General features: G+C 55.6%; 2 protein-coding genes and 1 pseudogene across 4 annotated transcripts; 1 reads left to right on the top strand and 2 right to left on the bottom strand.

The window, feature by feature from the left end:
* The first annotated feature begins 52 nt into the window (after positions 1-52).
* Positions 53-18816, top strand: SMG9 (SMG9 nonsense mediated mRNA decay factor). 2 transcript variants are annotated; one of them, XM_082368401.1, is made up of 14 exons: positions 53-336; positions 2987-3142; positions 5386-5460; positions 5549-5813; positions 5891-5988; positions 7495-7607; positions 9816-9927; positions 12488-12583; positions 12985-13070; positions 15740-15846; positions 16575-16682; positions 16852-16980; positions 17292-17436; positions 18295-18816. In XM_082368401.1, the coding sequence occupies exons 2-14, from the start codon at positions 2993-2995 to the stop codon at positions 18371-18373; spliced, it is 1563 nt and encodes a 520-aa protein (XP_082224527.1). In that variant the 5' UTR covers positions 53-336; positions 2987-2992; the 3' UTR covers positions 18374-18816. The 2 variants fall into 2 exon arrangements, with proteins under 2 accessions (XP_082224527.1, XP_082224528.1); XM_082368402.1 differs by lacking the exon at positions 53-336 and adding an exon at positions 4725-4759 and having other exon boundaries at positions 3065-3142.
* Positions 18817-20739: 1923 nt separating this feature from the next.
* LOC309616522 (interferon-inducible GTPase 5-like) lies at positions 20740-25605 on the bottom strand (annotated as a pseudogene). Its single transcript has 3 exons — positions 22051-25605; positions 21048-21396; positions 20740-21004 (listed from the first exon to the last, which is right to left on the bottom strand). The product of its transcript is annotated as an interferon-inducible GTPase 5-like (transcript).
* A 337-nt stretch (positions 25606-25942) lies between these two features.
* On the bottom strand, positions 25943-27392 carry LOC309616521 (interferon-inducible GTPase 5-like; the record flags this gene model as incomplete). Its single annotated transcript, XM_082367180.1, is given in 3 exon segments — positions 25943-26683; positions 26686-27191; positions 27194-27392. Coding segments are annotated over 3 exon segments (1446 nt in total).

Genomic DNA, 27392 nt, shown 5'->3' with positions numbered 1-27392 from the left:
GCATGCTGCGCCCGGCGCTCACGCTCGATTCTCGCGCGCCCAGCCTGCGGCGCATGCGCAGGGCAGACAGCCCGCGAGACCTGATCTCGGTTCGGCTCCGCGAGATCTTCTCGACTTCTTCCTCCCTCGGACCGGCCTTCCTTCGGTGCCGCTTCCGGCATGCCCCCACCGGTTCTGGGTTGACCGGTACCCGTTCTCTCCCGCTACGCTCCCGGGTCCCCAGACTCCATTTACAGGCCGGTGGCTTGCGGTGGAACCTCCCCGTCCCCACCCCACCCCCATCTCGGAGGGCGCGCGCCCCCTTGCACCCCAGGAACCAATCAACAGCCGCCTTAGGTAAGGGGCCCGCGTGCCTGCGCGAGGCTGGCGCCTTGGCGGGGGGCGGGGCACAGGGCGTGTTTCGGGGCCAGGCTCCTCCTTGACCGCTAACGGGTCGCTCGGACGCCTGGCGGTTGTGCGTAACTGAGTTCTGAGTCAAAGCAACCCGTTAAAAAGCGCGTTGGCGGGAGTGGGGTGGGCAGGAGACAGATAATGTGTATATAGGAAAAATTTCAGTTCTGGGAGACCATTTATAGTGAGGGCCTGTAAACTGGCGGTAAAGTACTGCGAAATCCCTCCAGTAACGTGCAGAGCCCTGGGGACACTCGTAGAGGGCCTGCAAACGGATTTTTAAACAGTGGGGAGGTCCTCCAAATTCCTCTAAATACAGTGTATATAGAAACTTAAGTTCTGGGGTTCCCTATGGGAGGCCTGTAAACAGGTGCCTAATTATGCTGAAGTCCCCTGAATAAAACACAGACTCAAGTGCCAGGGGAGACCCCATATAAGAGGCTGTACGTATACATGTAGTTGCTGGAGAGTCTTGTAGAAAAATAGTGTGAATAGACTCAAGTTCTGGGGTGGGAGTGCTTCAATAGACCATAAATACGGAGTTAGGAATTGGGAGTCTCCCCAAATAACTTGCAAATAGATTCTGGGTGATCCCCCAAAAGGAGCGTGTTAAGAGATGCTTAAGTACTGAGGAAGCCCCCCAAAGAATTTGTAATAGGGGAATTTGTAATTTGTAGTTCTGGGAGGTCACCTTAAGAGTCCTGTAAATAAACACAAATAGACTGGCTTTATACTTTTGGGGGGGGGGAATCCCCAGAGGAACCTGGAAACAATATTGGGAGTCCCCAAAATGCTTGTAGGTGAACTCTTAAATTCTGGGGAGCTTGCCATAGGGGCTGTAGAGTAAACTCAGATACTGTGGAAGTTCCCAGAATAACATGCATGGGAAGAAGGTCCTCATGGGTTATGTAAACAGACACTGTAGTGCTGGAGCAGAATCCCTATTGAGGCAAGAAAACAGACAAGTGCTGGGGAGGCCTCCAGGATAAAGTGTAAACAGAACCTTAATTGCAAGGGGGGAAGAGTCTCAATTTCTGAGGAGGCTCTCCTTTGGGAGACTGTAAACAGTCATTTAAGTGCTGAATCAGTTTGCGTAAGCATCTGTAAACTGGCCTTGTCCTCCTTTGTCTCAGAAGGCAGTTTTCCACCTAGTTTGTGGCTAAGGGAGAGGTCATGTAGAGCAGTGGGAGAGGAGCTAGACAAGCCCCTACCTGGCTAACAAAATTACTTCTGCATCCTGTAAACAGATACTTCCGTTCTGGGGAAAGAGTCTTACACAAGAACCTCTTCATGTCACTGTACTGGGGTGGGAGGTGGAGGGATTCATAGAATGATTTGAAGGCACTTCAGAGCTAAGCAAAGGTCAGCAAACGTTTTCTATAAAGGTCCAGAGAATAATTACTTTAGACTCTGCAGCCCATAGTATCTCTGTCTCAGCTACTCAACTTTGCCGTTGTATCAAGAAGGCAGCTGTAGACTATTTGTAAATTGACGGATGTGGCTGTATTCCAATAAAACTTTATTTCCAAAAACAGAAGGCAGACCAGATATGGACCCGTGAGCTACAGCAGTTGACCTCGGAGTCCTACAAACAGACATACTCAAGAGACTTCCCTGGAATAAAGTGTAAACAGCTGGGGAAACTCCCTAGGGGCCTATAAGCAGCTAGTTAAATGATAGAGAGTGAGTTATATAGGTAACCATACATTTTATAATGTCTTAGATGTGAGACATATAATGACATATAATGACCCTGGTGAGGGGCATATAATGTCCCTGGTGAGACCTTGGAGTGTGAGGGATGGCAGACCATCAGTAATGGAAGGTGAACACACTGAAAGTAGAGGGACACCCGGTGAAAATAGGTCCTTGAATACAGGTGCCCCACCCCAACATGTGCCAGTATTGGGTAATCAAAAGGGTAGTTGTTGGACTGGGAGTCATGTTACAGATTTGTATGGAAATGCTTTGCTGCACTTTGGGAAAGAGTATGTCCCATTTTTATGTGACCTTCCCCCATGTGTTAGTATTTATGTTGAGCAAAGTGATTACCAGTTGGGAATAGTTTTGGCTGCAAGAGCTAGAAGGGGATTTGTTTGTCACTGCATCCAGAGATAGGCAATTTAAGGTTAATAGGGAGTCCCCAAACCTTGTGTTTTGTCTCTATGCCTTCCTTCCATTAAGCTGCCTCACAGACCTCTATGGCTGCTTGAGCTCCAGCCTCCACACCCGCATTCCTTTCAGCTAGTAGGAGACAAAAGGCAGGTGCCAGTGTCTGTGAAGAAAAGTTTCTGAACGCTGCCAAAACACACTTCTGGTGTCATACCGTTGGCCAGAAAGAGCTTAGTCACATGGCCGCAGCTAACTGCAGACCAGGCTGAGAAGCGTATTCTGGATAGCCATGTATCCAGCTCAGAACTGAGGGTTTTCTTTGGAAGAAGTGAAGAATGGCTATTGAGATCCTGCTGGCAGTCACTGCCACAGCCACAGCCACAGAGCTCTCTTGAAAGGAAGTGCCTTCTTATAGTCCAGGGTAAGCCACGTAGAGTGGGGAGAGACTTTCTTCATCCTGGAATCATCGTTTTTCTACCCATAGGTGACCATGTCTGAGTCTGGGCACAGTCAGCCTGGGCTCTATGGGATAGACAGGCGGCGGCGGTGGAAGGAGCCAGGCCCTGGCGGCCCCCAGAATCTCTCCGGGCCTGGCGGTCGGGAGAGGGACTACATTGCACCTTGGGACAGAGAGAGACGGGTGAGTGTCTGGGCCCAAGGGCAGCGTTCATGTGTCCACTGATTCCACCAATGTTTATTGAGCACCTGCTAGGCACCGGGCCCTCATCTAGATGCTGGGGATATATCTGTGGACAAAACGGATTGCCCTCAGAGTGATAAAGGGGCTGTCTTAGATGAAGCAGTCAGAGAAGGCTTCTCTGAAGAGCTGACTTTTGAGCAGAGACCTGAAGGAGGCAAGGGGACAAGTCCTGACAGAATCTGAGTGAAGAGCATTCAAAACAGAAAGAAGAGCAAATGCGAAGGCCCTGAGGCCTTTATCTGGTGTGTTCAAGGAGTAGCCAGGAGGCCAGCGTGGCTGCAGTGGATGAAGAAGGGAAAGTGATAGAAGATGAGATCAGAGAGGAAACTGGGGCCAGATCATGTGGGACCTGATAGGCCTTGGAAAGAACTTTGGATTTCGCTGACTGGAATTGGCATTGGAGTTTGAGCTGAGAGGTGCCAGAAGCTCCTGTTTTCCAGAGTTGTGTAATAATAGCAGCCTTTTTTGTCTGTTGAGCAGTTTGCAGTGTGCTGGTGCTCTGCAGAGTGCTTTCCATCCTGTGGGTCTTCCTGGACTCCTGCAGCTGTCCCATGAAGTAGAGCCTGCGATAGACCCAGTTTTCACTAATGAGGAAATGAGTCTTAGAGGGGAAGGGACTTACCCAAAGTCACAAGTCAATAAGCTTTGGGGCCAGGACTTGAACCCAAATCCAAGTGAGCCTCAGGCGCAGCACCACTGTGTCTGCTGTAGAGTGTCCTGGATCGGGAATCGGGAGCTTCGTTGTGGGCCCGGTCCTGCCTTGCTCCTCTCCTGCGTGTAGGTGACGCACTGCCAGAGCCTGCCCCCGGGGTTCTTTCTCCAGGGCCCTGCCCGCCTCTAAGGGCTGTTTATTGCCGGGGGTGAGTGGAAGAAGATAATGGTTGGGACAGTTTCTGAGCCATAAAACTGCAAAAAACATGAAGGAAATTTATTCACAGTGAGCTTGGCTCTTACTTGCTCCTTCCCTTGGGCCACAGCATAAGTGACAACACGCAGTCTCTCCTCCTTCCACACACATCTTTCTGGGGAATGTTACCATCTTCCTGCACCTTCAGCTTCAGTCCCTGAACAAGCAACTCTCAGATCTCTTGTCTTTGACTCTGACTTTGCTACTGAGCCCTGGCAGCCTCCTAACTGGCCAATGGACTCCTCACATCCTCCATGTCTCCTGCTGACCTCAGCGTCTTCCTGCCAATTCTCTTCCTCCCACTACTAGTGACAGCCCATCAGGTCTCATCCTGGTCACCCCCCATGCCAGTCGGGCACCAGTGCTGTACATGGTGCCTCCTGACTGTATCTCCTATCCATCATCTTCTCTCCACCCTCACCTGTTCTTTGCAAAGCACGTTCATATCCTTTGGTTTGTCCTTCGTCATAGGCCAGTGAGTGAGCAGGATTTAAATAAGTATCCTCAATATGTGGGTGAAGAAACAGACCTAGTGAAGGGTCAAGACTGTCCCAGGGTTACTCAGGCTACCACAGAAGGAACAGGATTCCAACTCAGGTCTCTCCCCTTTCTTAGGCAGATGGGGGTGAGACAGAAGAGGCATGAAGAGGGTAAGGCATGGGAATCAGTCCGCCGACTTGGCTAGCCCGGGTGGGGCTGGGGAGCGGAGGTTGGGACAGCAGGGCTGTCAGGATAGCAGCTCTAGATATTGCTCACCTGCCACGTGCCCAATGCTGCGTGGACGGTTTGTGAGTCCTGTCTACTCTCACCCTCTTAACAGTCCTGTGAGGAAGGAATTCCTATCCCCATTCGCCAGATGAGCAAACAGGCCTAAGTAAGGGTGGTTCCTTATCCGTGTTCACACAACCAACAAAAGCCAAGGCCAAGTTCAAATGCAGATGTCTCTTGCTCCAGAGCCTCAGCGCCTTCTGCCTGGGCTTGTCTAGCAAAGGCAGCTGAGTGGAGCGGCTGGCAGCGTGCTTCTGGAACCCGGCTGTCTGGCTTCGAGCCCTGGCTCCACTGCTTAATTGGCTGTGTGGCCTTGGGCAAGCCAGTTAACCTCTCTGGATCTCAGTTTCTTCATCTGAAAAATGGGGATAAAGGTATCTCTCAAAGGGCTGTTGGTAGGATTGGAGGAGTTTATGTCTGAAGGCGTTTAGAATGGTACTTGGCACTTAGAGGGGTGTCCAGGGAGCTAGGGGAGCCACTCCTGAGTAACTGCCCTCCCTCACCACAGGATGGCAGCGAAGAGACAAGCACGGCGGTCATGCAGAAAACCCCCATCATCCTCTCAAAACCTCCAGCAGAGCGGGTGAGTGGGGAAGACGCTTTGGAAGGGGAGGCTGGGAGCAGTTAGGGCAGGGATCTCTCCACTGACCGGAACCTTCTCATGCCCGTAGTCAAAGCAGCCACCGACTCCAACGGCCCCTGCCACCCCGCCTACCCCAGCCCCTCTTGAGAAGCCCATTGTCCTCATGAAGCCACGGGAGGAGGGGAAAGGGCCTGCGGCCACAGCGAGTGCCTCCACCCCCGAGGGCACTGCCCCACCACCCCCTGCGGCCCCTGCGCCCCCCAAGGGGGAGAAGGAGGGGCAGAGACCCACGCAGCCTGTGTACCAGATCCAGAACCGGGGCATGGGGACTGCCGCGCCAGCAGCCATGGACCGTGAGTTGGGGCCAGGCGGGATCTGGTTGGGAGCCGGAACCCCCTCGCACAGACCCTCAGCACGTCTTTGTCTGCAGCTGTCGTGGGCCAGGCCAAACTGCTGCCCCCAGAGCGCATGAAGCACAGCATCAAGTTGGTGGATGACCAGATGAATTGGTGCGACAGTGCCATTGAGGTACTGGGGGGTCAGGGGTCTCTCCCTGCTCGACCTTTTCCGGGTCCCACACCCTCACCTCCTCCCCGCCCCCCACCTTTTTGGCAGGCAACACGAGACTAGACAGCTTTCGGGCAGTGGCAGCAGTGAGAGAGAATGGATCAGAAAGTTCTCACCTAGCTGGGCCGAATTTCAGTGGCTGACACTAGCTCAGCTGTGCTGGTTGTTAAAATGCTGAAATACTTTGATACTGGTTGGCAGAGAGGGACCCACTACCACCGCAGAGGCCCTGGGATCTCCTGCCCCCGCTCGCGCGCAGCAGGGCAGCCTCCGGGGCCTGCTCCAGTCCTCCTCCTGGTTGGTCGAGACCCATGCAGTACCAGTGTGAACTGGTTTGAATGTTAGCCCCGGAGCTTCCGCCTCCATCCCAACAGCCCTCACTCTAGTCCACACCTCACACTCCTGGACCGTCACATCTACTCCAGTGTCCCAGTCTTCATTTCCCCCTTCCTGTTTTTTCCTCCCAGGCTTGTCACATTCCTCAGATTCTCCCAGGTATGCTCCCTCTCCTTCTCCAACAGCTTGGATTTACTAACAACATACCAGGCCCATCTGTTACCACTCTCATGTTGATATCAACTGGGGAGCTTTAAAAAAAAAAAAAAAGCCGCTGTCCAGGCCCTGCTGTAGAGCGCTTACCCACAAATCCCCAAATGCGGCTCGTATAACTGAGGAACTGAATTTGTAGTTTTGTTTAATTTTAATTAATTTAAATTTAAGTAGCCACATGTGGTCAGTGTCTACCATATTGAACTGGGCTAGCCCTCGATATTCTGCTTTAGTGGGTCTAGGGTTCAGCCCAGGATTAGAGGGGTGTTTTTTAAAGCTCTCCAGATGGTTCTGAGGTGCAGCAGCCACATTGAGGACATGACTTGTTTTCCTTGAGGAGTGTCTCTTATGCCCCCTGGTGGTGAAAATCAGCAGAGCTGGCAGCCCAGAGGTGAAGGTCTCAGGATTCTGTAGGACTCTTAAATCCCACAGACAGAGCCAGGACGGGCTGGGCTCCCCTTCCTGCTTACTGCTGCCTTTCTCATGCTTTCCCATGTTTTCCCAACCTGCCTGAAGCCCAAAGCCTCCCAGGAGTCTGCTCCAGTGGCCCTCAGTTACCCAGTCCTGGCTGCTTCCACCCATCCTTTTGTTCCTATGCCTCTCCCCTTCTCCTCCCCAAAGTCAAGCGCCCCTTTTCCTCTGTGTTCCAGCCACGCTGACTTCCTAGTACCTTCTTGACCAGCGAGGCTCTTTTCTGCTTCGGAGCTCTCACAAATGCTGTCCTTTGTGCCCAGAACATTCCATATACCCCCCCTTCCCCCGCCCTTTGCCCAGTTGAGGGGATTTGGTGCACGAACGTTTTTCTTTATATCCGAGAAGGTAGGCGGACGAGCCATGGAAGTCTCTAGGGCCCCTTCCTCACTCCCACTCCATCAACCGACAGATTTTTGAGGGTCTCATTCCTGCATCTTCCCGCAGTACCTGTTGGATCAGACTGATGTCTTGGTGGTTGGTGTCCTGGGCCTCCAGGGGACAGGCAAGTCCATGGTTATGTCGTTGTTGTCAGCCAACACTCCTGAGGAGGACCAGAGGTGAGGGGGGCGTTGGGTCTGGAAGGGAGGTGGCACCCACCTAGGTCAGGGGAGGCTGGGCCTGGATATTGCAAGTGGTGTTTGGGAAGTTGCATCCCCTCCCTTGACCTCAGTGTCTCTGTCAGACGAGGTTGATGACCAGTCTGGACCAAACTTTCGTGTAGCTCCAAAGAAACCAATCCTGTACCTCCCTCCCTGCCTTCCTTCCTTGTGCCAGCAAATGGTACAGGGCCGCCAGGAACTGGCATGGCGTATTCATTAAGTCTTTGGATTTAGGTTCACCTCAGTCTCAGCCCTGTCACTCACCAGCTGGCTGATCTTGGGCAGGTCCCTTCACCTCCTAGTATTTCACTTTCTCATCTGTAAAGTGGGATTTTGGAGGATGAGACAAGATCGGGAAGGCAAAAGTTAACAAGAAATTGGCACAGAGCGAGTACTCACAGGATGTGGCTGATGTGGCCTGGGAAACACTGGGACAAGAGACCTGGGTGAAGGGCATGGGTTCTAGACCAGCCTCAGTCCTGCCTTGCTGAGTAAGGATGGGGTATGATTGTGAAGGTAAAGGATGGAGTCCTTTGGGGGAGGAGGGAGCTTGAGAACTAGAGCCCCAAACTGAGGGCAGGGAAGGAAAGAGGGAAAGGCAGGGATTAGGGAGTAAGGTAGGGAACGTAGACAGTCTAATTAGAGAAGAATCAAGATGGGGGGTGAGCAGGGGTTGTGGCCACTTAGGGTTATCTAAAAGCGTAGGAGTTTGGTTTTCATAAAGTCGGTGATGTCACCCTGGATACCATGGATGGGCCTCAGCAGTCCATGAACCCCCGAACGGTATATGCAGGATTCTACACACATTTACAGTCAGGCTTCTCTTCTAGGGAAAGTGTCCATAGTTCCCACCAGCTCTCAGAGGGTCCTGAGGGAAACCCGGAACAGGTTAAGAACCCCTGTGGTGAGAACATACATCACCAGACCCAGAGCTGCGGGTGCCCCACCTCCCAGGTCGGCTCCGTCCCCACTCTTCTCTGCTCACTCACGACTTCACCTCAGCTGGGCTCCGCTCTGGCACAGCTGCAGCTCTCTTGGCTGGCATCCTTTCCAGCTCAGCTTCCACCCCCAACTAGCAAAACTTTCCTGTGGCTATCGGCTTGGATTCTTGAGCTAGAATCCTGTCGGCCTAATGTGTCCTTCTGAGGCAGGTCCGCCTGTGACATGGCAGACGTTGGTACCAACTCTCATCATCAGGTCTCATAAGTTTTACCTCCTAAATATCTTGAGAATTCATCTGCTCCTCTCCTCCACGCCCATCTCCTGGTCCAGGCCACTGCCATCTCCCCTGGAGGAGGCCAGGAGCTTCCTAACTGGTCTCCCTGCTTCAGTTCAACAAATATTTATTGGGTGTTTACCACGGGCCAGGCCCTGTCCTGGGTGCTGGGGCTACAACAGTAAACAAAAGTGGCCAAAATCTCTGTCCCCGTGGGGCTTGCATTTTAATGGGGAGCTAGTAAACAAGCACATTAGAAGATGATAATCAAACGGGAAGGGGCTATAGGGAGGTGGCGTTGGGGCCAGGTTACTGTTTTAAATCAGGTGGTCAGGGGGCCATTTGAGAGCAAGCGGACTCTGAGGAGGGGGAGCAGGGAAAGCGCTCCAGTCAGGGTAAGAACTGGGAACCAAGATGCCCCGCATCCTCTCACTGTGGGGTGGAGAGTATTCAGTGCTGTGTGTCCCGTGCCTGGCACACGGCAGGTACACTTGATAATTAATAGCTAGCAATTTTACATCGCCGTGTATCAGGCACTCTTTTAAGGGCTTTATGTATATTAACCTCACAGTCACTCTGAGAGATTGAGACTATTGTTGTCCCCGTTTTACAGATGAGGAAACCGAGGAGAAAGAGATGAAGGAACTTACTCAAAGCCACACAGCCAGGAAGAGGCAGAGCTGGGGTTTGAATCCCAGCAGTGCAGCAAAGTCCTTGCTCTTAAACACCTCGGTCTACTGATTTTGTTAAGACTTAACAGGTCTACCTGTGGGTAGGGATGAAGTCATGTGATATAAAACATAGCCCCCTAGGCAGCAGGGGCCATGGATGGAAGGCTTTGCGGGCAGGCGGGGAATCACATCTCATGGGCTCACTCACAGGGCCACACTCTGGAGGCGGCAAAGGCCAAGAACCTGACCTCTAATGCCCCCACCTGCTCCTTTCCACAGGGCCTATGTCTTCCGGGCCCAGAGCGCCGAAATGAAGGAACGAGGGGGCAACCAGACCAGTGGCATTGACTTCTTTATTACCCAGGAGCGGATCGTTTTCCTGGACACGCAGGTGCTGAGCCCCACTCACCCCACCCTGCTGCGTGCAGCACTCAACTTCATCCCCAAATGTGTTTAAGCCAGAACCGTGCTTGGATTCCATTGGGCTCCGGCCAAGCCATGGACATGCTAGTGCCTTTGGGCAAGTTGTGTCTCTTTTTGGCCCTTAGTCTCTTCTTGTCAGATTTCGCCCCCTCTCCCCTCCCATCCGTCGTGTACACAGGAGCCTAAAGAATCGTATAGCATAGCAGTTGGAAGTGTGGGCCCTAGAGTCAGTCTACAGCCAGAGCTGGCCTTTAAGTAAGTTTTAACCGCCCCACCTCCATTTTTTCATCTGTCAATGGGGGTGATAGTTCTCTCAGCTTCACAGGAGGGTTGCAGGGAGTCAGTGGAACAGTCCAGGCAGAGTGCTGGGCACGGGGCGGCGCGTGGTGAGCCTTCAGGCGCCTCACTGTCACAAGAGCTGGCCTGTCCTGCGTTACCTGGCAGCTTTCCTCAGCTTTTCCAAGATCGCTGTTCCTTAGCTAGGCAGCCGGGGCCTGTGCGGCTCGCCTCCGTCAGACTCCCTGGACTCCCCTCTCATGCAGACACCAGCCCCGCCACGCACACCTCCAGGCCTCGCCATAGTCTCGCTCCCGAGCTCTGCGACCTTGGCCAAGTCATTTAACGTTCCCACTCCTCGGTTTCCTTAAGTGGGAAAAACAACATTACCTCCCTCGTGGGGTTTCTGTGAGGTGTCAGTGAGTTAACACAGGTAAAGTCCTGGCATGAAGTGGGTTCTCAGTACTCTTGGCTGTCAGCATCGTCACCGTTAGAACATTCTCTCTCCCCTTGCTTTGTTGCCTGGCTGTTGCCTTCTCCTCCCTGAAGACTCCGCAGGGGCGTTGCCTCCTCCCGGAAGCCTCCCCCTCCTCTGAGCGCCCACCGGTGCCCATGTGCACCTCCCAGCACAGCACGTGACTTACCACAATCCGGTTCTCACATTCTGTGCCCGCTCCTCTCCGGTCTGCAGCTCCTCAGGGAGAGGCCTGGCCCACAGCTGATGCTCAGTGAATGTTAGTGGAACAAAGTTCTGGCCACCATACACATTGATGGATGGAAAACCTTCCACAAATGTGGTGTGAGACCTGTGTGCCAGGCCCTGTGACAGGACCACCAGGACCTCGTGCCGAGCTGAACCAGCTGCGGGCTGGTCCGGGGCCCCTATGGGGCACAGCAGAAGTTAGAACAAGACAGAATGGAAGGGACTTCTCTGGTGGTGCAGTGGTTAAGAATCCACCTGCCAGTGCAGGGGACACAGGTTCAAGCCCCAGTCCAGGAAGATCCCACATGCCGCAGAGCAGCTAAGCCCATGCGCCACAACTACTGAGCCTGCGCTCTATAGCCAGCGAGCCACAACTACTGAAGCCCGTGCACCTAGAGCCTGTGCTTCACAACAAGGAAGCCACCACAACGAGAAGCCTGCACACCGCAAGGAAGAGTAGCCCCCGCTCGCCGCAACTAGAGAAAGCCCGTGAGCAGCAATGAAGACCCAATGCAGCAAGCAAGCAAGCAAACAAACAAGCAATAAATAAATACAAGCAATGAATGAATGAATGAATGAATGAAAAAAGACAGAATGGAACACTGCAGTGTTTGGGGTTTTAGAAAGTGAGCCCTTGGGAAAGCCTCTTTCTTAAAGTTAATTCCACCCAGGGCAGGAAGAAGTGGATAGATCATCCACTAATTTAGCCTCTTGTATTTTTAGTGGGATGTTCTTTTAAGAAAAGGTGATGAGCTCACCGCTGGCTCTTTTACACCCACTGATGCAGTTCTTTTGTTTGTTTGTTTGTTTTGGCTGTGTTGGGTTTTAGTGCTTTGTGCTGGGTTTCTCTAGTTGTAGTGAGCCGGGGCTACTCTTCGTTGCAGTGCGTGGGCTTCTCATTGTGGTGGCTTCTCGTGGAGCACGGGCTCTAGGCGTGCAGCCTTCAGTAATTGCAGCACTCGGGCTCAGTAGTTGTGGCACGCAGGCTCTAGAGCGCAGGCTCAGGAGTTGTGGTGCACAGGCTTAGTTGCTCCGCGGCATGTGGGATCTTCCTGGACTGGGGCTCGAACCCGTGTCCCCTGCACTGGCAGGCGGATTCTTAACCACTGCGTCACCAGGGAAGCCCTGATGCAGCCTTTTAAATCCTCACTAGTCTTCACATTAATCACTGTTATTTGACCTGAGTGATTATCCTAGTGAAGTTTGAAAGCATTTGAAACAACAAAATAAGGGTGTTGCAGCGACATGACTCATTCAAGTAAATGTTAGATTTATCAGCACTAGGAGCGTTCTTCTGGGGCACGCAGCACTTGAGAGCAGTGGGGACTTGTAAGAGAGCTGGGGAGAGTGTGTCGGCTTTGAAACTTTTTTTCTGTCACCTCCTCTCACTGACTAGTTCTTTTCTAATTAGAAACTGCCCGTGTATCTGACATTATTTTGTCCTGAGAGGTGATGTATCTGCCGTCATCGGGTGGAACTTGGGTGGCCATGTCCCCTGGGATCCTGACCCCCAGCCCTTCCCTGACACCTTGCTGTCTTCCTGCTCCAGCCCATCCTGAGCCCCTCCATCTTGGACCACCTCATCAACAACGACCGCAAGCTGCCTCCAGAGTACAGCCTGCCCCACACCTACGTGGAGATGCAGGTGAGGGGGCCGAGCCGGGCCTGGTGGTCCAGGATGGAGAGCTAGTGGATACGGGTTGGGCTAGTTTCTGCTTCATAAGAGCCCTGGGTACCCCAGAGCTGGAGGGAGAGGGCAGCACCAAGAGTCAGACCTGGCTCAGCTCCTGGCTCTGCCTCTCGGCAAAATCATCCCCCTTCAAGCCTCCGTATCCGCCTGTGTAAAAAGGGGCTGATCATTGCCACCTGGCCCATGTTAGGGATGGCCTGGAAGGGAAGTGCCAGTACAATCTGGGCGCATAGTAGGTGCTTATAGGCTCAGAGGCGCTTTTGCCCTGTGGCCCCCTCAGCTGACTCCTGAGATCAGGGACCCCAGTCTGGGCGGAGGGGACCTTCAACTCTGTTGTGCGTTCCTGCCCCGCGCAGTCTCTCCAGATCGCGGCCTTCCTCTTCACGGTCTGCCACGTGGTGATTGTCGTCCAGGACTGGTTCACGGACCTCAGTCTGTACAGGTGAGGCGCTGTCGGGAGCGGAGCCGGGCCAGGGACGGGGGCCCCGAGACTCAGCCACTCACCCGGCTCTCACCGCTTCCACGCGGCAGCCACAGGGACCCTCTGAAAACGTGAGCTGGAGAGGATCACTGCCACCTAGTCCTCTCTCAGCACACATACACACTTACAACCCTCCACGGACTGTGCACATCACTCAGAGTAAACTCCAAAGTCCTCCCCATGCATGGCTAACCAGGTCCTACGTGATGTGGTCCCGGTCACCGCCCTGACCTCTCCCAGCACTTCCCTCACTCCTTCCATCGAAGGTGTGGTGGCCCCATGGCTGTCCCTCGTGGCACTTAGGACCTCTGCACGCCTCATCCCTCGGCTGGAAACACTCTCCCCGCGGCTGCCAGGCCCCCTCCCTCATGTCCTTCACGTCCCCCTGAGGCCTCCCCGACCTGCTAACACTGTCTCTCCTGTGACTCTCCCGCTCTCACCCTGCTGTGTTCTCCTTCATTGCACGTATCACTCCCTGACAGGATGGTGTGGACCTTTTTATGGTCTTGTCTCCCTCGTTAGAACGTAAGCCCCAGTGGCTCACACAGTGCCTGGCCCAAGGTGGATATTTAACACAAGTTTGTTGAACGAATAGCATACTGAGGAACTGGTCCTTAGAGCCTCGTGGCCCATCCCCTCCAGGCGTAGGTGCCGTTCCCGCGGGACCATGGTGGGCAGGGAAGGGAGGGAGTCAGGATCTGGCAGGAGTCCTGCCTGAAGCAGCTGGAGGTTCCAGAAATGCCCCCAGATAGGACTGGCTCCCATCCTCTTGGCCTCAGGCCCCAGGAGGTAGCTGTGGGGAGGCCAGCAGCCCTGGGCACGGGGCCCAGACAGACAGATGGAAGGAACAGGAGCTCGTGGGGAGGGGAGAGCCGAGCTGAAGGAAGCAGATGTCTCCGGAGTCAGGCAGCCCTAGGTTTGAATCCCAGTACTTGTTAGGCGAGTGGTTGCTTTTTCCACACTTCCTCATAGGCAAACGGTGTCCTGCAGATGAAGTGAGTTTAAAGAATGTAAAGCATTCAGCACAGTACCTGGTGCATAGTAAGCAGTAGATTAAGTGGGAGCTTAAGGTTTGTGTTAGTAACTCTGGGGATGGGCGGGAGCTAAGGGCCTGGCCAACAGTAAAAAGCAACCTGCTGGGGGAGCCGGCTGTTGTGACCAGATCTAAGTGACTTAATTCTGAAACACCCCCTCCTACCACCATCGTCCGTTGGAATTCATTCGAAGGACAAATATATTGGACATTTACATAGGCTGGTCACTGTCCTGGGCTCTGGGGATGCAGGTGTGAACAAACAGGTAACACAGGCCACCCTGTGGAGTTCACATTCTGATGGGGTGTGGTCTCAGGCTGGCCCGTGCAGAGCCTCGGTTTTAAGCCAGAGTCTACATGTGGGCTCCCCAGAGCAGGTGTATCCCTGGAAATTGTGGATACCATATTTGTGGCCTGATTTAGGGACGGCCTGGAAGGGAGGTGCCAGTGCAATCTGGGCACATAGTAGGTGCTTATAGGCTCAGAGGCCCTTTTGCCCTGAGGTCCCCTCAGCTGAGTCCTGAGATCAGGGACCCCAGTCTGGGCTGAGGGAACCTTCAACTCTGTTGTCCTTTCCTGCCCCCCTCAGTCACTCCAGATTGCTTTGTGTGCATGTCCGTACAAGGAGAAGGGCAATAGTTTATCAGATCCCATTAGCCCTTATCTCAGGTTTATTTTATTTACTTTTATATATACGCTTATATATTTGGAAGAATTACTTTAAAATAGCATAAACTGGAAACTTATATCCATACAAAAACCTGCACAGCTTTATTCATAATTGCCAAAACCGGGGGCAGCCAAGATGTCCTTTGGTAGATAAACGGATAAATAAGTTGTGGTACATCCACACGATGGAATATTATTCAGTGTTAAAAAGAGATGCGCTGTCATGCCATGGAAGACAATGGAGGAGCCTCAGATGGATATTAAGTGAAAGAAGCCAATTTGAAAAGGCTTCATACTGTATGATTCCAACTCTGACGTTCTGGAAAAGGCAAAACTATGGAGACCAGTAAAAATATCGGTGGCTGCCAGGGTTGGGAGGGGGAGGGAGGGGTGAATAAGGTGGAGCAGAAAGGATTTTTAGGGCCCTGAAACGACTCGGTGTGGTACAAATGGTGGATTTATGTGGTTTTTGTCAAAACCCATAGAACATACACCACCAGGAGAGAACCCTAATGTAAACCGTGGACTTCGGGTGGTAACGATGTGTCGATGGAGGATCATCAGGATGTTGCGAAGTGGGAAGGCTGTTTGTTTGTGGGGGGGGGGGGGTGGTCCATGGGAAATCTCCTTGCTTTCCACTCAGTTCTGCTACGAACTTAAAACTCCTCTAAAAAATAAAGTATTTTTCTTGATGGCATAAACTCATTAAAAAATACATACGTGTTGACATGGGTCCATGGATCAGTGTCTGAGAGGGTTGTCTCTGGGTTCCCTAAAACTGTGTGAGAAATATGGTGTGTATGTGGCATTTTTCTGAGTGTCGCTGTAGCTTTAATCAGATCCATGAAGGGAGCCCCCTCCTTCCCCAGGCTGTGGGATATGGGGGGGGCCGGCGGCAGAGCACCAACCTGTCACCCCAAACCCCAAGGTTCCTCCAGACAGCAGAGATGGTGAAGCCCTCCACCCCGTCCCCCAGCCATGAGTCCAGCAGCTCGTCAGGCTCCGATGAAGGCACTGAGTACTACCCCCACCTGGGTGAGAGGTGTTCTGGGGGCTGCAGTGGTGGGCAGGGGAGAGTGGGGGGCGGAAACCGGGCGTACTCTGGGGAGGGGGCGCTGGGAGGAGCACCTGTGAGGGTTGTGAGGAGGAGAGTCAAAAAGGATTAGCTGCCACTTCCTCTGAGGGTCCCCCTGGCCATCAGGGCCATGACCCTCGAGTCCAGCTCTGGCCCCTCGATCAGAATGGGAGCCCCTTGGGGGCAGGACCCTAGTCTGCCTGTTTCTGGGTCCATGGCACGGGGCTCAGGGAGTGAGTGTGGAGTCGGCCCCGGGGGCGCCGTGCACCCTGGTCACCCTGCTTGGGCCCCTACACGCACATCCTTGGTCCGCTCTGTCCTTGCCCTGCTCTCTGACGCACTGCTCTTCTGCAAAGATGCGGCTCATTTATGACACCCCAGGCAGGGTCTTCCCCGCGTCCTCCACCTGGCCCAGCCCCTGGGCTTTCTGCCAGGCTCCTGATCACGCGGCCGTCTTCCTCTTCTGCCTTTTCCATCAGACTGGGGACTTCCTGAGGGCAGAGACCAGATCTGACTCATTTCTCTGGGTCCCCAGCGCCGCCCAGCACAGGGCCTGGTACTAAAGGGAGGTTACTTGTCATGTAAATACAAGTGATCTGAACTCCGGGGCAGTGCCGCCTTCGGTGTGAGAAGGGGAACACGGCACGGGCACGAGCTGCCGCACATTCCTGTCTCCTCCCACCCGCAGTCTTCCTGCAGAACAAAGCTCGCCGGGAGGACTTCTGCCCTCGGAAGCTGCGGCAGATGCACCTGATGATTGACCAGCTCATGGCCCACTCCCACCTGCGGTACAAGGGTGAGGGTCCCCCAGCCACCCCCCAAGCTGGCCAGTGGCCTCCTGGCTCCCAATCCAGTCCCATAGCCCCGGCCCCCAGACCGGTCCTGTGACCCCAGCTTGACCACCCTGCGCGTACCTCCCCCGGCCCTGCAGCACTGCCTGCAGCCTCACGGGTTCTCTCCGCCAGGTACGCTGTCCATGTTACAGTGCAACGTCTTCCCTGGGCTGCCACCCGACTTCCTGGACTCCGAGGTCAATCTGTTCCTGATGCCCTTCATGGACAGCGAGGCAGAGAATGAAACCCCCCCAAGAGCAGGTATGGTTCCGCCTCGAGGGGATCTGGTCCGTAGGGAGACACGGCCCACCTGGTGAGAGGGAGACACAGGCTGCCCTGGTCTGGGGGTGACAGGGACCCACCCTGGTCTGAGGGGAGACTCAAGCCTGTCCTTGAGGTGCTCAGACCCTTCCGTAGGAGCATGTTTCCGAGTCACGGAAGGACAGGGGGACCTGGGCCGGGGCTGAACTCAGAGGCACTCCTGGCAGGCCAGGGTGCTGTTGACGGGGAGGAAGGGCCTCTCTCGGCAGGCTGTCCCCCTTCCCCTCCCCTCCTAACTTCTGACTTCCCAGGACCCAGTTCCAGCCCACTCTTCTCCCTGCTCCCTGGGTACCGAGGCCACCCCAGCTTCCAGTCCTTGGTGAGCAAGCTCCGGAGCCAAGTGATGTCCATGGCCCGGCCGCAGCTGTCACACACGATCCTCACCGAGAAGAACTGGTAAGAGCGCTCGGCAGAGGAGGTCCAGTTTTACTAGTGGGGAGGTTTAGGCTCAGAGAAAGGAAGCGTCACGTAGCAAGGTCATGCACTGTGGTTGGGTGTCACTTGACTGCAAGGAGTAGGGCCAGTGAGCCCAGTCAAGTTTAAAGATTTATTCTGAGGCCCTGAGTGCAGAGAGCATAGCTGCACCGGAGAGGAAAGCGGAAAGCTGTCAGGGGCCACAGGAGCCGCGTTCTCCAGGCCCCTCCCTCCCCCCACTGGCCCCCTCCACTGGGAGCCTCTGCCCCTGGCTTTCTCTACCTTCCTTCACAAAGCCCTGCGCTGCTTCCCCAGCCCCGACTCTACGTGGCTCTCTATGCCCAGAGCCCACAGCAGTGCTGCCACAGACCCGGGGCTGCCTCATCTCATTTCCCAGAGAAACAGAAACTTGAGAAGCAGCTGTAGCTTGGCTCCCCTGGGTCTGTCTGCAGTCGGCTGTGGGCGGAAGGGGCGGGGAGTGCAGACACAGCAGGAAGCCACTCGCGAGCTCTGTTTCTCTCTTTGGTCTAAACCAGGGCCCAGTGGGGAGGGGAGAATTTGGGAGGTGGGAGGGTTATGCAGCTGCTAGACATTTCTGATCATCACAAGACTGGAGGGATGTAGAGATAGACCCCTACCCACAAAGGCCAGCACTGAGTGCAGCGGGAAGCAGTTTGGGCCCAGAGGTGGGCACTCGAGGGCTTCAGCTTCGCTTCCCCTGGGGAGGTGAGGGGATCAGGCCACCTAGCATTGGCGTTGGCATCTTCCCTGTGTCCCAGGCGTTACGGTCATGCGGGGGCCACAGCCAGGGCAGCTCTGACTGTTGACGTCCCCTCACAGGTTCCACTACGCCGCCCGGATCTGGGACGGGGTGAAAAAGTCCTCCGCCCTGGCAGAGTACAGCCGCCTGCTGGCCTGAGGCCAAGGGGAGGAATGTCTCGCAGAGAACCCCCTTCCGGGCCCCCAGTGGATGGCGAGGGGCACCCACGTCCTCTCCGCGCGGGGCGGAGAGCGGCAGCAGGCCTGATGGACAAGGGACCGTGACTTCCTCACCCGGAGACACGAGGTGTCCAGGGCCAGGCCCCCATCCTCAAGGGAGTGTTGTTCAGGGGGTGATTTTGAGATCCCGCCCCCAGCCTGGACGAGGTAGCCCATCATCAGCCCCCACAGTGACAGGCGGCGGGAGGAGCCTGAGTGGTCACCAGGAAGCCCAGGCTCCGTGTCGGCCTCCCTCTGCAAGGACAGGAGCAGCAGGTCCCTCTGTCCTGACGCCAGGCCCCTGCCTGGAAGGTGAGGCAGGGTCTGGGAGCTCTTTATTGGGGCAGATCTGGTGGCTGGAATAAAAACAGTCATGCAAGCCTGTTCTGGAGCTCCTCTTCTTCCCCCTCCCCAGCGTGCTGTCCTGGGAATCCCCCCAGTTCTGGGTCCCAGGCCTTGGGGGCAGGTTAGTCATGGCCTCCCACTGGACCCTGAATGAACTTCCCATGGGCACATCCACTGTAGGTCAGAGAGTTGTCAGGGGTGGTTAAAGACCAGTCTTTGCTACGTAGGAAGCCTCTAGAAAGGGGTATTCTATTTCCTGGGGTGATATCAAGCCTCCCATCTCTGTGTGTCATGGAGAGGAAGGTACAGGGCCCTCGTTTTCTGCCCACTTGAAGATGGTGCCTTCCCTTTGGTGAAATGCCTAGTTAAATGCAATGCCTAACTCAATTCGTTAAAAAATAGAACACGTCCCTAGTTAAATACAATTAGTCAATATAGTATACTGTCACTCGGTGTTCACAAGGGGTTGGTTCCAGGACTCCCCATAGATACCGAAATCCTTGGATGCTCAAGTCCGGTATATTAAACAGCATAGTATTTGCATGTAACGTGCGCACATCCTTCCATCTACTGTAAGTCATCTTCTAGACTAGTTAAAAAACCTAATCCACCAGTCAGTGCTATGTAAATAGTTGTAAATACAATGTAAATGGTATGTAAATAGTTGCCAGCACTTGGAAAAGTCAAGTTTTACTTTTTGGAACTTTCTGGAATTTTTTTTTTTTCAAATATTTTCAGTCCAAGGTTGGTTGAATCCACGGATGTGGAACCCTGGGATACAGAGGGCCAACTGTACTTCCCCTTAGTCAAAACAGGTTCTACCCTTGTTCAGATACTCATGTGTTATCCTTGCACGTGATGTTACCCTTACACACGGTGGCTCCCTTCCTCTCTAAACCTCAACTGCTCTTGCTGAGAAATGGTCCCTCCCTTTCATCCAGAACCTACCCTCAATTAAATACACCATACAGTTCACTGTAGTACCTATCCTCACCTGCTCAGTTAAATATGGTACATCATCCTAGTTTAGGGTTTCCCAAAGTATGTCTCCAGATCGGTCTGTTCACCGCACCCGAATCCCAGACTAGTCCTGGCCCTCCAATCGTGCCACTCCAGCCTGGTTCCAGTCCGACCAGCTGATCAGCTCTGCCCACCACCCCCCAGGCCACTTTGGTCTCCCTGGCTTCCCCCTGCCCTCTGGTGTACCCTGTATACAGTCCTGGTGTCCAGGTCATGGGAATCCTGAGGTCTTTTGAGAAAAAAAGCACAGCTGAAGAGGGTAGAGTGAGGGCCTACCTCACTGAAGAGGGTAGAGAGAGGGTCAGTGAAGAAAGCAGGCCAGAGAAGGTCTGGCCAGAAGTGGGGAGTCTGCAGACCCCAGGTCTGGGAGGTTCGAGGCCCAGGGCAGGCTCTGGCCCTGCCACCACTGGCTGAGACCTCCCTTCCTGCCTGCTTCCTAGGCAGGAACCTCCCTTCGTGACCCCCCAGGCCCTTGAGAGCTGTTCACTGCCCTCTTACGGAAATGCTTCTGCATCCTTTGCCACCGTGTCCCGATCTGCACAGACACCTTTCTGGCCGCTCTCTCCAGCCTGACAGCTGGCTCTGCTCTGCCTTATCAGAACTTAGCACTCCCGTGTCCCGTTCCCTCCCCCTGCTTCCCAGGGGAGTGCTGGTTGGTGTGTGGGTTCACCAGAGTAGGGAAGGTGGGGGCAACGGCAGCGAGTGCGTGAGACCCAGGGCACAGAAGCAGGAGAGCACACGGGCGCAGTCCAGGAGAGTTGCCGCTGAGTTTCTTCCTTCCCGTCCCCCAGTGCCACCCAGCCTGGGCATAGGTGGATCCTGCCTGCTCCCAGCCCCTCACTGCCACCTCCAGCTGGCCCAGGCTCAGGGCTGGGATCCTTGACTGGATTTATCTGGGAGCTTGTGTTCGGGGTTGTCGAGGGAGGCCTCAACCAGCACGCTCTAGGTGTCCACGTCCAGGGAGGTGTGGAGTATCCGGTAAACAGCGGCGAAGGAGAGGCCGCAGGCGGTCAGGGAGCCCAGGATGGGCACGTTGAGGGGCTCCTGGCTGAATGCCGAGGCATCCCCGGAGGCCTGGCCCAGCAGTTCCACCACCAGCGCCTCGGTGATCTTGGTCTTCGGGCCCTGTAGCGCCTCCAGGATCTTGTGCAGGGGCCGGCCGGTCTGCTCCGCCAGCCTGACGAGGGAGCCCTCGTCCAAGCCGAAGCTGCGGCGGTAGCCCTCCAGGGAGCTGGTGAGCGTGTGTGTACAGGTCGCAGGCCACTTCCAGCACACCCGGCACGGGACTCGGGTTGGCCCCGCAGGCCACCATGGCCACCAGCCAGATGTGCTGCCGTAGCGAGGCCGCCTTCCGCTCCAGCATGGGCTTGGAGACGTTGGGCAGGGCCACCAGGAACGCGTGCCGCTTGTGGCTCTCTAGGCCCCTCACCATCGACTCCTCCAGCAGGCGGAAGGCATACTTGCCTGACTCAAACATGGACAGCAGGAAGACCTTGGGGTCCTTGAGGCCCTCCGCTGCAGGAGACAAAAGCGCTTTCGGTGGGTTTCCACGCCGAGCAGACCCAGCTGTCCTGAGAGCTGCCCGGGTGCAAGCTGGGTCTACACAGCATGTGGCTTAAGACCGTCAGCCCTGGAGCTAGGCTGCCTGAGTTCAGATCCCAGCCTCGCTCCCTACGCCCTGTGTGGCATCAGGCTAGTTACCAGACCTCTCTGGGCTTTCCTGTACTTATCTGTAAAACCAAGGGATGATTGTAACCTACCTCCTAGGGATGGCATGGTGGTGAACTGAGCTGGTGAAAGTGGTGCGTGGCCTCTGGTGAGCCCTCAAGAAACGTTAGCTGCCGGCCACGACGCGTCGCCAGCATCCGCGTGGCATGGGCGGATAGCATTTGCACTGCTCTAACTTGGCCAATACATAAGCCAGTACCTACCCTTTTATTTCCTTAATGCAAGTGACTGGTCTCCATCACAGGTGACTGAAGTGGCAGCCGTAAGCAGCATTTCACCATGGGGGCCGTGTGACCCCGGGCGACCCCTCACCCCACTGTGGGCCTCGGTGGGAAGATGCAGGGGAAGGGGGAGGCAAGCCCTCAAGAATCCAGCCCCCCAAAAAATAAATAAAAACTAAAAATTAAAAAAATAAATAAGGAAATAGATAGGAATTTCCTGGCAGTCCTGCAGTTAGGACTCTGTGCTTTCACTGCCGAGGGCCCGGGTTCAATTCCTGGTTGGGGAATTAAGATCCCGCAAGACGCTGGGCCAAAAAAAAGAGAATCCAGCCCTCCAGAGCCCGCCCCTCACCCTCCAGCCTCTGCACACAGTCGTCCCGGATTGGGATGAGCACCCTCTCCTCTGAGAAGGGGCTGGGGCGGCGGCTGCACGAGGCGGCGATGTCCACACCCACTTTGGGGTGGATGCAGTAGAAGCGCTTGCCCCGCCGCCCCGGATCTCAAGGGCCAGCTGGGCATGGTCGGCGGCGAAGCTCTCCAACGTAATGATGAGGAAGAAGTTGTACCGGCCCAGCAGCACCCACTGGAGGTATTTGTCAGCCCGGAAGGGGTGTGCGCCTATGCCCGGCAGGTCCCAGATGACGATGTTGGGGTACTTGGGGTGCGGGTACGGCGTGGGGTCCACGGTCATTTCCACCACGCCCGTGCAGGCCGAGGTGGGGTCCTCGCCCCCCAGCCCCCGGATGGTGTTGACAAGGTTGACTTGCCTGAGCCTGTTCCCCCGGTAACACCAATGTCCAGCCCGACGTTCTCCAGTGGATGAAGCGTAGATTGTAACTTGGCGGCTACTGCTGGCAGGTCCCCTGCCTCAAAGGCCTCCTTCAGAGCCCTGGTGTCTTTCGAGAGCTCCAGTATCTTGGACTGGCTGAGGCATGATTGGAAGACTTCGCTTGCCATGGGCTGCCTGACCCCCAGCTCTCCATCTTCAGGACTTGACGACCTTGGACAGGACCGGTAAGGGAGTATTTTCACTGAGTTGCCCTGTCTTCTCTACATCCCTCAGCTTGCCTGAAGTATTTGCGGCATCACCAGTAATAGCACTGAGAGTGTTACAAGATGCCAGGCCTGGTGCTAAGTGCTTTATTTAAGTTCACATTTATTCATCACCACCAGCTTCTCCTCCTGGAGTATCTCATCAAATCCTCAAAACAGCCAGAAAAGGAGATTCCCTCCCTTCCTATCCACATTTGGCATTGAGACGATAGATCACTTGCCCAAGGCCTCCAGCTAATTCCTGGGGGTACTGGGAATGGGGCTGAGGTCTTTTGGTCCTGGAATTCAAAGTCTTACATTTGGGGGGGGCATTTACCATGCACCAGGCACTGGAATCACCCATAAAGGGCAGTGATTAAGAGCTGGAATCTTCAGCATTGCTGGGAATCATAGATCAGGTTTATTTGATGTTTACTCTGGGCCAGCCACTGTTCTAACCATATACATGATTTCATCAAGTGCCCATTCTACAGAGCAAAAAACTGAGGCTCAGGGAGATAAAGGTCACTTGCTAAATGTCTTAACAGCCTGCACCAGAACCAGGATATGGGCCAGCTCCCTCTGATCCTTTTGCCATACAAACCCCCCCCCCAAATCTTTGCACAGCTAAGCCCCCACTATGTGCCAAGACCTCTTTGGGTGCTGCATTTCCAGCACTAGCGGAAGAGACGGGTCTAGTGCATTTGTGGAAACATCACTCATCCTCGCTGCCTGGCTCCTGATTACGTGCGTGTGCTCGGGAACCACAGGGCGCACCTAGGCAAGCCCCGTCCTGCCTCTAGGCCTCCGAGGCCTCACCGGCGTGACGGACGGGGCAGCCGCGTTTAAATCCTGGGATTGCGTGACTGCGTCTAATCCCAGCCGTGCCAGGGACTTGCGGGGTGACACGGGGCAAGCCATATCCCCTCTGGAGCCTTTGTTTTCCCCTCTGTGTGTGTGTGGGGGGTGTCAGTTTCCTCACCTGTGGAGTGGATAGATGACTCCTTAGAGCCCTCCCAGCTCTGCTGTTTTAGGAAGACTCAGGGTCTTACTGCTGGCGAGGTTCAGGAAGAGGCCAGCTTGCGAAGGGCTTGGAACAGCGGGCTGAGCTTGATCTTTATCTGTGGGTAGCCATGGAACGGTTCTGAGCAGGGAAGGGAGGGGTCTGAGGTGGACATTAGAAAGAGCCCTCCTGGGAATACCCTGACGGTCCCGTGGTTAGGACTCCGCGCTTTCACTGCCGAGGGCCTGGGTTCGATCCCTGGTTGGGGAACTGAGATCCTGCAAGCCATGTGGTGTGGCCAATAAATAAATAAATAATAAAAATAATTTTAAAACGAGCCCTCCGTGGCCTTACGGTGCATGAGACTGGGGCCTGGGAGACAAGGTGAGGGGCTGGGGCAGGACCTAGGTGGGGAGGGGGAGGTCTCAGCTGGAACAGGGGCTGGGGGTTGAGATGGGAGGTGGGAAAGGGAAAGATGGAGGCAGAAGGGACAGGACGAGGCCACCAGTTGGAAGCAGGAGACAAAAGTCACCCGGGCTGTCTCTCTTAACCTTAGGCCCAGTATGGTGAGAGCACGCTTGACCTTTCCATCCCAGCCACTTGGGGTCGGTGAGTCCTGTGCTTAGGATGATGTCTGAGGGTCCACAGGTATAGGGATGTGGGCTGTGTTTTTGAGAATGGATTTGGAAGGGACCTTCTTTCTTGTGCATCTAGGGGGTCTGGGATAGCCCTACCATGGTCCCTCGCACCTCCTTTGGTGCCGAAAGGTCCACATGAACCCCAAGTAGTCCTTGCAGAGCCAATGGGAGGCCTTCTGGGAAGAGGGGAATCTTTTGCAAAGCACAGAGCTCTTCAGCAAAGAAAACTGGCACCGCCTTTAATCCTCCAGGTAAAAGTGGACCCTCTTAGTCTGTTTCCAGAGTCAGGGGTTATTTGAGGCCCCCAGATGAGGCTAGAACCATCACCAGGTCCTGGAACACCCTCAGGGAATATTAGTGAGGCCACCTTCACAGCACCAGAGCTGCCTTCTGAATTCCTGGAAACTCGCCCTTCTCTGCACCTAAATCCCACCTTTCCCTGACCCTCATCCAAGCCCACAGATGCTCTTGGGGCAACCCCTGTCCTGTCCAAGCCCCCCAGTCTGGTGGTTCGTTTTTAAACATGCATGACCCTTGACTCGGCATGTGAGTTTTGGCTTGAGCAGATAAGGGTGTCAGATTCACTTCTGCATCCAGCCAAAGAGCCAAGCACAGAGCCAGAGGATGTGCCAACCAGTTGGGTTCCCAGGGTCTCCTGGGCCAGGCTAATACCGTCACTCAGTGTGTTACACACCCTCTGTCGTTCAAACCCTCGCGCAGAAATCCCAACAGGTGCCCTCACTGTCAGACCCGTGGCCTTTCAGCACCATCCCCAACATCTGCGCCCAGCCACTCAGCCATGCACACACAGACCCGGAACCCCAGTCTCAGCCAACTATTCACGATCTTAGACCACAGCATCCAAATCACAGGGACTTACCAAGATTCCTCCCAATCACGGATACACCAGCAAGCTCACCGCCACACACATCCACACGCGGACCCACTCACCATCTTTCTGAAACGAGACTCGTTCTAGGTGGCCGGTTGTGCCCCTGCCTCTTCTCTCCTTGCATGCTCACAGAATTGCCCACCTGCCCTCTCACCACCTCCGCTCTCATTCTGTTTCCCCACGTTCCCCACGGTTCCCCGTGGCCACCTGGCCTCCCCTCTCCCTGCCACCCACCCCCACCATCACTCACAGGCAGCAGGGCTGGCCCAGGATGTCCTGTCTAACCTCTGTTTAACCCAGTTGCTAGGCACCATTGTGCCGATCCCGGGCACTCATTGGCCGCCCCTCTCGCACCAGAGCAGGCCTTTGGGACTCTGGGGTTCTCAGAAAGGGACATGAGATTGCAGGCCCCAGTGCCCACTCAGTCACCCACCCAAGTTGACAGTGGGCTCCTGTCTTGGATCCAGGCCGGGCTGTCCTGTCACCCCCAAATCCCTCATGGTCACTTGGGGACCAGGGAGAGAAAGACTATTAAAGAGCCCTGACCCCCCGTCCATACCTTGAACCTCTCCCTCCCAAGATCAATTCCTATCCCAGGTTCGGGACTTGGACTTGGGCCCACCTGCTACCCTCAGCCCTCCACACCCCGCCCCTCAGCAACTGCAGCTCTCATTTTCACATCAGCCTCTTTTGTTTGTTTGGTCGGTTTTGATAAGGCTTGGTTTGTGGGTGAGGCAGGGGGGTGGGGGCTGCACTTCCATTTGTCTTCCGACAAATCTCGCTTCTTCCAGCTGTCGAGAATGTACTTGAGGAGGAGGCCGAGCTTCTGGCAGGTCGAGAGCGGGCCTTCCTCGCCGCTCCCCTGCCCGGATCCCCGCTTTTCCACGCCGTTGTCACCAGCCGCCTGCAGGCTGACCTCAGGCTGGGGCCCCGCCTCCTCCAAGGCCTTGATGCGGACCTGCTGGGCGAGCTCGGCCATCTCGTTGAGGCAGCCCCGGAGCGTGGTGTAGACGGTGCCGAAGCTGATGCCCCCCCCGGCCACCAGCGTTCTGAACAGGGGAATGCCCTTCTCAGAGGCCCGGGCCACCCACATGGCTCCGTCGGACGACTGGGAGTAGAGCCGCAGGACAGTCTCGGGCGAGACCTCGTTGGCCAGCGGGGAGAGGATGACGGAGCGCAGGTCGCCTGCCTGTTTGCCCACCTGCTCGGCCAGCTTGGCGAGCGAGTCGTCGTCCAGGCCGAAGCCGCGGTGGTAGCCGCGCAGCGAGCGTATGAGCAGCGCATCGTCGTAGGCGGCCGCCAGCCGGGGCCCGGCCAGAGCCTGGAGGACGCCCAACACCAGGGCCGTCTTGAGCACCTGCTCCTGGAGCATATGTCCTTCTTCGTCCGCAGGGCCTCCAGCGACATGTCGGGCAGCGACAGCAGGCCGGCGTGGCGACGGGGCGCGGGCAGATCGTGCTCCCAGGTGGACACGAGCAGCGGGAAGTCGTAGCGCGCGGGCGAGAGGTTGGACACGAGGAAGACGCGCGGGTCGTTCACGCCGGCCGCGCGCAGCCGCTCGGCGCCGTGCTCGCGCATCTCCTGCAGGACCGCCGCCTCGCTGAAGCCCGAGGGTCGCTGGGTGCGCGTGGCCGCCAGGTCCTCGCCCACCTCGGTGCGCACGAAGTAGAACTGTTTGCCCCGGCGCAGGATCTCGGAGACCAGGCCGGTCTCCACGGCGCCGCAGCGGCGGGGGGAGACCAGCAGGAAGAAATCATAGCGGCCGAAGTCCACCTGCTTCAGGTACTTGTCGACCGGGCAGCCTGGAGAGCCGGCCCCCGGCAGGTCCCACAGGGTCACGTCTGGGAACTGCGGGTGCGGGTAGGGCGAGGGCATTGTGACTTGCCGGCCCCGGACTCGCCTGTGATGCCCACCTCCAGCCGGGTGCTCTCGGAAGAGGCCAGCAGCTTCCGGAGGCAGGAGGCCGCCTGGGGGATGTCGCCCGACTCGAAGGCGGTGCGCAGGGCCTCCAGCTCTTCCTTGGCCGTGAGGATGGTGTTCTCCTCCTCCCCGGGCACCGCTGGCAACTTCGCAGTAGCCAT

Source organism: Balaenoptera borealis (genome assembly GCF_965194805.1).
Source record: "Balaenoptera borealis genome assembly, chromosome: 19".
Lineage (NCBI taxonomy): Eukaryota > Metazoa > Chordata > Mammalia > Artiodactyla > Balaenopteridae > Balaenoptera > Balaenoptera borealis.
This window is presented reverse-complemented; position numbering and strand designations above follow the sequence as displayed.